A 10292-nucleotide genomic window follows, 5' to 3' on the forward strand; every position below is an offset into this window, starting at 1 on the left:
GCAGCAGGAGGAGGAGGAGGAGGGGGAGGCTCGTGCTGCAGTTTACCTTCACTTCAACAGGAACAATCACATCAGCAGCACGACTTGGTCCAAACACGACAGTAAACATTTACACTGAAGATGAGCCAAGGTCCTCTAAGGTTCTTCCTCGCTCTGCTTTATTATTATAACATCATTCATTGATAACAACTCACTGCTTGGTACAGACTCAGTGATATATAACTGTACTGTAGGATTAACAATAAACAGTAATCTTATATACTTAAAAAAAGCTTTTATATCATACACTTTAAATAATTGCATACTTGTTTAACATATATATGAAGCTCAAACAACAAACACTTGAAACTGGACGATTTAATCTTCTTTATTGTGAAAGGTTGCTGGTTTGCTTCTTTTAAATCATTGTAAAATGAATATCTGGTCTATTGATCAACAGAAATTATTTCCACCTAGCAGACTTCCCCTTTGCGATTTTACCCACTATTATAACTATTTATAAACTGGAATCAAATATCTGTTCCGAAGACAAAATCTGTTATTTCACTTAACTTTTTTAGAAAGTTTCCTGGAAGGAAACAGCTTGATATAAATTATAAGGAAAATAGAGACAAAACTCTGATACTGTTGATTCGTTGGGTCAATTAGTTGTGCTGAGTTTATTAATGATTTCCGTGGAGAAAATAGCTCCACTGCAACATTGGTTAATATAAGTTACTCGTCCATTTGTTATCAACTTTATCCATCCAGCCTGAGTCACTGGTTTGTGGACACCATTCAAAAGTCGGGTCCACCAGTTAAAGTCTCACTGTTATTCCAACTTATCACAATAAGAGGAAGTGTAACAACTGATCAATGTGAATTTCACCTAGAATAATTAGAACCAGATGGGTTTTTTTCTCCAGGAAACTTGAGGATTATTTGGAAATACATTTTAATTTACAGATCAGTTGAAGTTTTATTAAATGAATCTCTCACTCATCTGTTTGTATGGGACCTAAAATGCCCCACCATCTCAGTGGGCTGTGAAATCAGGTATGTTTTTATATTCCCATATTATTACACCGTCTCACTCTTCCTCTTACACTTTATTACCTCGGTTCTTTCCAATTGTTCTTCTGTACTTTTGCTTTCCTGCAGCACAGGAAGGGATGAGTTCTGTTATAACAGCAGGAACCTTTTTTTGAGGATAAGCCTGGAGTTATCCCCAGAGACACTGATTAAAAAAAGAAAAAGATTATAACAAACTGACTATTACTCTTCTATTTGAACAAATACACCAGCCTGGAATCTGTGTAAAATCATGATTCCACCAGAGGATGATACAGACATGAGGCTGGATTCTGCCGTATCACTGTTGCCTCAGTGAAGATATTAACAGCTCTCCACTTTAACGTCCTCCTCAGTCTGACCTGCTGCAAGTTTCAAGACTGATCACTCGCACTTCAAAATTCCACAATTCAACTCGAAGCAGAAACACAAAAGTCACATTGACGATTTCAGGGTTTTATTCTCCCGTTAATATTAGGGCAATTTTATTGCATTAAAAAAAAAAGTATATCTGAAATATACAGATAACAGCTGTTGATTAGTAATTTAATCAATAAATAAAAGATAATTTCTATAAACAACATATTTCAAGTTTTTTCCGTGAATAAACACAAACAGTGGGTGGCAGTTTACTGCCGTGTGGAATGAGTCTTGGACAAAAGAGTTCGATGTGATGAACGACCAGCAGCATGTTTGACATACCGATGTCTCGTCCTTTTAAGTAATCAGGGAGGACAGAGGAGGGCGAGTGTGTCCACCACAACACAGCACAACACAACGGGCCTCAAGTCGGCCAGTTCAAAATGGAATCATTTTTTTTAACCAAAGCACAACACAAATGCAACCACAAGCTGTGGGAGTCATGTAAATTAGTTGAAAGTGAGGGGCATGGGGGGGGGGAAGCGGCGGTTGGGTCAGTCCTCCGACAGCAGCCTGTGGAAATGATCCTTCCTCTTCTTCAGCACCTCCCGACAGTCCTCCTGAAAAAACACAGCCAGAGATATTGGGACCGAACCATGAAGCCGGGGGTGGAAAGAGAGAGCGGGCAGATGCTGCTGCAGATAAGCAGCAGTTTTATTCACAACTGCACTTTGACTGGAAAAGTGAGAGTGACTCACAAAGACTGTCTCTTCAAACAGTGATAATGAAACCAGGTTGAAACAAGCACGACTTGTTAAGGTTTGGGGCGTCTGTTTAACTTAAAGCTAAAGGCTATAATATGTTAAAAAAATATATAATTATTTAGTTGAAATATGCTCCAAAATATGTGGTGATAGAGAAGCTGTGAGCTGGGCAGCCTGTCAGCAGTGCACATATTCACTTAGAGTTCATGAGAACCTTCTGTCCCTCTAACCAACCAGAGAGACCTCAGCCAAGGAAGGAGGTTCGACACCTGAAGGCTGCTGCTACTCCTTCTGCACAGAGGCTTTAATCTAAACTTTCTTTAAATCATGAATGTGTCAGGTTCTTCAAACAACTGATGAGGTTGATGACAGAGAATATGTGAAGGGGACCTCAGGAACACGCTTCATTGTTTTCAATAAGACAGATGTAAGAGACGCTGAGGGAGATTTTCACAGTCGTGTCCAAACATAACTGATCTTTTAAACCATCTGATTAAATAAGTCATTAGATTCAGTTTAGAAAACCATTTGTGTGTGTGATGATGTGACTGACGTACCGCTGCAGACAGTTTCTCCATGTAGGAGATGAGTTTGTGGAGCTCCCTGTCCGCTGACTCTCCTGACCAGCTCTTAATGGGAATCGTGTTCATCAGCTGTGGAAACAACAAAGACCTGTTAATTACATCACCTTTCACTGTGAAGAGGTCAGATGACACTGGGGCTTCAATGATAAGGTTTAATATATAACGTCACTCTGCAGTTCTTACGTGGTACGGGTAAGTGTGTGGTGCGTTGTCCAGGACCACGGTCTTAGCCAGGTCCCTCCCCAGGACGCTGAGGTCTTTGATGTAGTGGCCGAGGATGCAGGCGCAGTCGTCCTGAAACAGGCGATGTCTACAAGGATACAAAATTACAAGGTTAAAAACATTTACACTCGCTTCGGTGAACCACAGTCGCACCGTTACATGAAAGCCACAAACTAATGGTCCGAACACAAACAGAGCATGTGACGCTCACGAGTGCCGTCCACAGGTCAGTGCACTGCTCACGGCCGGGTCGGCAGCAGACTAACACGTGCCGGCCCAGTCTGACAAACCCGAGCAAATAGTTTATGAAACACAAGTGGAGGAAGACGTCAGGGAGACATACCGAAACAGTTTCCTCTGCGGGTCCAGGACGTCCAGAATCTTCTCAGCGTATTCCTTCTTTGCACATGTGTAAACAAACAGCTGGAAGAGAACACAAACAGCAGCTGGAACCGACTCCACACAAACCAGAGCTCAGTGTGCCTCGGGGCAACATGGACACTACATATACACTTCAATTTATTTTAGAGTTCAAAGGAAGATAAGAAAGTAATGGATTTAAATTGATTGAGCTGAATAGAAATAAACTAAAGGGGGAGTTCAACACAAACCTCATAGACTTTTGACATGGACTGAAGGAACTCTTTCAGATGTGGTCGAAGGATCATGTGCACCTGACGACAACAAAGAAAGATGAGAGTATAAATCAACTTGTGAATATATGTTCTCTCACTTTCTTCCCTTGTTCCTTTTATAACATCTAAACCTCTTTTTGACAAAGCATTTTTAAATAATCAAATTTCATGCTGTAATGTAAATCTCTGGGTTTTTCAATACATTGATGAAAAAGTGATTTCAGTATTTTCAGAGATGAACAGAGACATTTTATTCTCTGCACTTTGTTACTACCCATCATTTCCCAAAATACGGCATGATAACAGATCAGTTCAAATTTGAATCTGGTTTAATGAATATTAATCTGAATACGCCACGGAATATTTCAAAACTGTCTTGTTGACCATCTTTATGTTCAGCTAATGTTTTATAATGTTTATTCCAACTGATTACAGAATAAAAAAATCAAAAAAAAAAAATTCACATAAAAACTATAATAGTGACAACAAGTGTGAGCTGCAGCGTGCAGCCAGTGGTCACCTTGTATTGATTGTCCTGGAACGCCGTGTTGAAGGCGAACTCTGCTCCCTCGATCACGTTCAGAGAGCTGAACATCAGCGTCTCCTCCTGGAAGGACACAGATCAAGCTGACTTAGTCTACTTTACTTCCTTTAAGACTGATTTCTCCTTGTGTGTGCAATGGTGACAGTGCACAGACACACAAAGAAAACTGACAGTCTGACCATCCCACAGTAAAGTGGCCAGGCCTCCACTTGAAGGAACAAGTAACTTCACGATACAATCCAGTTGCGCTAGTTTTATTTCTTAACACCTGAAGTCTGGATCTATCTTGGCTCCACATTTGGTCTTGCAGTGTGACAGATGATGTTCTCTACAATGATTTGATTACACATCAAAAGGGGGGGGGGGGACAGATTTAAGACACATGGACATAAAAAAATACGTGTTTGAGGTGTGTTGAGAAAACAATACGCAGCGTTTGTTGGGGAACTTGTTTACCACTTAGGGCACGATGATGTTCATGTGTGTGACTTGTTTTTCTCCATGTCCCGAGAGTAAGAATCCACGCAGAGGTCCACTCACCAGGTCGAGCACCAGCGTGGCCTCTGGAGTGCTCCTGGTCTTGGGGGGAATGTCTCTGAGTCGCGGTGGGGAATACTCAGACTGTGACGGTATGTTCTTGATGAAGGTAAAACTGGAAATGAAGTAACACTCTTAGGAACAGAAAGAATCAGTGACACCAGGAGAGTTGTGTGCAAAGTGCTGTTGAGTTCTGCAGGAGTCCATTATAATAGTTAAACTCACACATGACAAAACAGCTGGAACATTTTTAATTGACAGAACTAGGTTTCTATTCATTTTGCACCTAGTTGTTAGCTTTCTTTGTTAATGAAAAAACCACACTCAGCTTATTAACTATAAGTTCAATATCAGTTGTGTGGTGTGAGGTTGTAGAAACAGTAAGAGACATTTACTCACGGGTTGAAGATGACGTCCCCGTCCTCATCTCCGGCCAGAAGGTCATCGGACCCGAAACCGAATACACCTTGTTCTGGACTCAACAAAATGCTCTTTCCATTACGATTCGAATCTGGACAGAGAAAAACAACATGTATAAAAAGTGAGAAGCAAAAGAGCGTGAGCAGATTGAGCAAACAGGGAAACTTGATACTTGGATCTTGTAGCTGCAACACAGCACTACACAGATGCAAGTAAAGCATCTCAAGTGCACAGTGAGAATCATATTAAAGCTGTTCACAGCATCACCATTGATGCTGACTTGGGAGTGGTTACGACTCGTAGTGGCTCTGACACCCAGGCGGTTTTATAACAACTCCCTGACCCGATATGGTCGTTGTCATGTTTGTTCTCAGCTGCTGGAAATTTGGCTTTTGAACGAGGTGGCACTTTGTGTAAAAAAGTAATTATTGAACATGTCCCATCACTCAATGGGATTCTCAGGACAGTTAGCATCTTTCTTCATATTGTCTCAAGTGAACATTACACAAAGTTAAAGTTCAGGGGCTAACAGGGTAAATATCCAGTTGCCCTGATTCAGATAGTCGTATTCATAGATACAGTGCTCCTCCAAGCAATGTCTAGAAAAGTCCAGAGTCGCAGTGCACGTGTGAAAGCAGCTTGAGTCTGTCGCCAGTAGAATAGAGACAAACCGTCAGCTCACCACATTAATACGAGCTGAGTGGTTCAAGAGCCTCCTGCTGTTCTTTTTATTTGAGACAGCTACACTGGGAATTTGCCACCAGCCACCAGAAAGATGCGGCCACGTCTAAGCCGTGGTCAGTTTAACCCACCGATCACTTTCATCGCGAGAAGGAAAGAAAACAAACTCGGACGGGAGGTGGTCAGGACCTTTCTCACCGTGGATCAAAGAGCAGTTTAAGTGCTCAGTGAATTGTTAATGTCCCAGAACAGTCAACATGTTGATGATGACAGCTTTTTTTATTTTTTGTGTTTTTGAAACTCAGAACAGAAGCTGCACTCACTCTCTTTGCTGGGTGTGAGGAAACGCACAATGGGCGAGTAGATGTTTCTGGCTGTGGAGTTGCTCGGAGACCCCGGGTCGATCTCGGACAGTATGCGCTCGGGGTGCAGGACGGGTCTGACCGGAGTCTTGAAGGCCAAATCTAGACCACAAAAAGATGATCAGTCAGAGAAACAAAAGAGCAGAAAATGAAAGGAATCATCCATGACCAAATCTGGGCGCTGCGAACCGGTTTCTCTGTCCTCCACAGCGATGGCCCTCTTCCTGGCTCGGCCGCGAGGCAGCCGCCGCCTCATCATTGTTGGAACTTCATCGTCTGAGTGGTGGGATTCCGTATCCAAAGGTTCTTCAACCTACAAAGTAAAAGAGCAATCCCTTTATAAAAACATGAGTCAATTCAATGTAAGTGTTTGAATTTGGATGTGAAATTGAGAAGATTACCCCAATTCAGTTATTTTACAAGGAGTTAACACCAGTATGCCAGTAAATATGCCGTGGATATGGCATTATATAAACTGTTATGCGTCGATGTTCATGATGTGCAACTATTCTAGCCTCAAAAGAGACGAGAGAGAAAATCATTAATCACGTTGAGGCCTTTACTGTTTTATTTTTGGAGTCAGATAAATCAGGATTTGAATCCCTCAATGATTGTGCAGCTTTTAATGTTCGGACTCTATTAAACCCCAATAACCTGAATACCATTTTATAGTTATTTATAACTGTTTATTTGGTTTCAAGTCCTCTATTGATGACAAATTCAAATCCCATAAGGCCAGGTTTCAAAGTGCCATTGTTTGGATGGTTTCACACCTAAATACCACAAATGTTGCCCTCCAATGGTGTTTTATACTGGAGAGCAAAGAGCATTGAGGTCGTCCTACTTCTCTACAACTGTGGAAGGGGTCAGAACTACTCACAACAGGATACTTTAAAACAGACACAAAACCATATGCATTCAAGTTTGAGCTATTATTGTAAATTCAAAGCAGACACAAAGGGCAAAGGTGTAACCAAACAGAGCAGAACCAGTTTGGAGTTGAAAGTCTGCTGGAAGGAAAAGAGGCAACCAGGAAGGTTGGTTCAGCCCTGGTTTACTAACAGACAAACCAAGGCTTACATTATATATATATATATTTATTGTATTTAACTTGCTGTTGCACAAAAGGAGCCATAAACCAAACTATAGAGATTCACAGCTCCGGTCTGAATGTTAACAGTTGGCGTTCTTGTGTCTTGGTGACCTACTTTTAACTGGGGCCCTCTCACATGGAACTGGTCTATTTAATTCCCAGCTTCCAACCCACGTCCCAGCCTTGTATACTCTGAACCTCACAAACCCATACAGGGATGTACTGCAGCCATACACACAGGCACAGCTTAAACACTGAGGCTGATTTGTAGCCTAGTGACGAGCATGACTGGTTTACTTCATAAAATCCCCCGCTACCAAAGAAGAACAGTTAACGTTTTTTACTATTTTCTTAAAATTCTACATTTAAGATTTAATAGAGATAATAGTCCCTAGATTATTCAGGACAAGCTGTGATCTTTAATTGATTAAAAGATTGAATAAACAGGGTCACTGTTGTGTTAAAGGAATTCGTTTGAAGTGATTTTTCAAGCGTAAATACATAAAACCCTTGTTTGAAAACAACTCTTAATACTGTTCATAATCATATTCCATTTATATTTCTAGCTGTACTTCCTATTTATTTACATATTCCACTATGCACAATACTCTGCACTTTTACTGCCTTTTTTTGCACTTCTGGTTAGATGCTAAACTGCATTTCGTTGTATATGTACTTGTAATGTGCAAATGACAATAAAGTTGAATCTAATCTAATCTAAATATACTTGTACAATATCAGTGCAGAAAGTGTTGCTTGGAAAGATCTGAAGTTTCCACTTTGGAAACAGGGACCTGTTGTTTTGACTCTGCTGATATTACACAGAGACAGGGGACCTCAGTACATCTGTATATATACATTACGTTAGCAGGAAATATACAGAGCAACAGGATTGCACATGAGCAATTGAAATACACAGGTAGAGATGAGTATCTCAGAGTTACATGAGTTACACCTGCAATTCAACACAGCACCACGAGTTACAACCATCGAAATGACAACAAACCTTCATGGAGGTAGCATTTAATGTTAGCTACATTAGCAATGAGCCAACTTTACTTCATTATATATTAATATATGTCCAAATAAGAGCAGTTAACAGAGTAATGTTATGATTGGAGAAGTACAGTATGATTGTTGTTGATTAGACTCTATTTGAGAACAGGAAGCTAAGGAGCATATGGGACCTGCTACTTTATTTAACTATAACTCAACAGTTTCTGTGGATGAACGTATGGATTTGTTGTTGTTGTATGTGGTGCAAAAGCCTCCTTCAGTCCAGACACTGCTCCATCACAACAGCAGCAAGCTAACGCGAGCTGCCTCTATGATGGGGGGCGCTAGCTAGCTAACGTCCGGCTAATTAGCATCGTAGCTAGCCAGGCGACCGGGTACAGCCCTGAATCGGAGGCTAACCGTACGGACACAGTTCACAATGACCCGGGGAGCGATGGATGAAACAACCCTGACTGTCGGTCGGTCGGTACCTTGGTCGGCAGCGGGCTCTCGGGCACCGGCGCGCGGACTCGTCTCGGCGTCGCTTTGACAGCCGGGCGGCGGTTGGTCCTCGGAGTGTCCGGAGAGGTCGTCTTGTGAGACCTGAGTCTCATCTTCTTTCTTCATACGAGACTGGAAACCATTAAAAAAGCAAACCTCCTCCACTGTGTCGGTGATACCGCTTCTGTCTCGGTCTCTTTATGTTTTGTTTGATTCCACTCCACCAGGCTTCACTGCTTTCAAGAGTTGACTCCGCCCGCCCCGATCAACCCCGCGTCCTCTCGAACCGCCGTTTAAATCTGCCGGGGTGCGATAGGTTCTCGAATGCGGACACGCTCAGGGGGCGGTGCTTCACGAAGTTGAATTGTGAACGCGAGACTCGAGTCACGTTCACAGGTCACGTTGCAGGACAAAAAACAATGTAGGTCAATTTATAATCAAGTGTGAGGACAAGGTTTTCAACCAGTTTAGAGCTTTTACAAGTTAATTCTCTGAATTAACAGAAACCTTATTTAATTGCTATTTCCCATTAAACTTTAATGATTAAAGGTTCAGTGTGTAGAATTTAGTGACCTCTAGTGGTGAAGTGTCATGTTGCAGCTCAACACCCTCACCTCACCCTCCCCATGTTCCGAGAACCTGTGGATACCTTCAGTTGACATAAAAACTCAAAAGGTGTTTAGTTTGTCCAGTGTGGGCTACTGTAATAAACATGGATGCCTACATAGAGAGGACTTGCTCCAGATGTACATATAAGGTATTTAAATATTAAGGACACACTCCAGGGTAATGCAAACAACAATTTGTACAAGTGAAACACACTGGGATTATTTTATATTCAGTTTCTATCCCATGTTTTTTTTTTATATTTAAAAGTACTAGATAACAGACTGGTTCAAAACAAGGATGGAAACAATGACATTTAATCAGATTTGAGTCTTTTAGGCTAGAAGAAGAACATAATCATTCAAAAATCCGAGAAGCCAGAGCAGGGAGCAGTGTCTACTCTAATCAGATTCAGGAAAGTAAAAATGTTTTGATATGTAAAACACATCAAGGAGAATCACGTGGAAGCTTCACCACTCTCGTTCCTGTCAGGGTTAAATTATTAAATTCAATTATTATATTGCTTAACTTGATGCATTAACATGTAGCAGTGCTTTAATGTTGACTTTGTTGTAACCTCCGCTAAATAGGTTATGTTTTCACCCCTGTCCATTGGTCTTTTGTTTGTTTACCAGCAAGATTTCACAAAAACTACACAACTTGGTGAAAGGATGCGACACGGGCCAGGAAAGACCTCATCACTTTTTCCGCAGATCTGGACAAACAGTAACACTGAGATCCCGTCTGTCTGTTTAGCAGAGCTATTGGCTGAACAGTGGATGTGTCGATTTTTTTTTAATTCTTTAAATTCAGTTAAAGCAAAGCATTATACATTTATAAATTGATCGTTTTTTTTATGAAACATTTTAATCTAAAAAATAAAAGTATAAAGTCATATACACAAGTGCATGCACTGAATTCTGAGCAAATTCAGTTT

At 41.2% G+C, this 10292-nt stretch overlaps 1 protein-coding gene across 1 annotated transcript; it reads right to left on the reverse strand.

The window, feature by feature from the left end:
* Positions 1–1490: 1490 nt before the first annotated feature.
* Positions 1491–9021, reverse strand: ctdspl3 (CTD (carboxy-terminal domain, RNA polymerase II, polypeptide A) small phosphatase like 3). Its single transcript, XM_062394653.1, has 11 exons — positions 8740–9021; positions 6349–6472; positions 6121–6261; positions 5096–5207; positions 4700–4811; positions 4136–4222; positions 3592–3654; positions 3324–3403; positions 2942–3068; positions 2732–2827; positions 1491–2030 (listed from the first exon to the last, which is right to left on the reverse strand). The coding sequence occupies exons 1-11, from the start codon at positions 8860–8862 to the stop codon at positions 1965–1967; spliced, it is 1131 nt and encodes a 376-aa protein (XP_062250637.1). The 5' UTR covers positions 8863–9021; the 3' UTR covers positions 1491–1964.
* Positions 9022–10292: the final 1271 nt, after the last annotated feature.

Source organism: Platichthys flesus, chromosome 9 (assembly GCF_949316205.1).
Source record: "Platichthys flesus chromosome 9, fPlaFle2.1, whole genome shotgun sequence".
Taxonomy (NCBI): domain Eukaryota; kingdom Metazoa; phylum Chordata; class Actinopteri; order Pleuronectiformes; family Pleuronectidae; genus Platichthys; species Platichthys flesus.

Bases quoted from the DNA above. Each gene is read 5' to 3' on its own strand.
- ctdspl3 (XM_062394653.1), bottom strand. From the start codon at position 8,862: ATGAGACTCAGGTCTCACAAGACGACCTCTCCGGACACTCCGAGGACC. The intron at 4,812-5,095 runs GTGAGTAAATGT...CTTCATTTCCAG, and splicing joins GGGGACGTCATCTTCAACCC to TTTTACCTTCATCAAGAACA. The intron at 3,069-3,323 runs GTATGTCTCCCT...GTATCCTTGTAG, and splicing joins CCGCAGAGGAAACTGTTTCG to ACATCGCCTGTTTCAGGACG.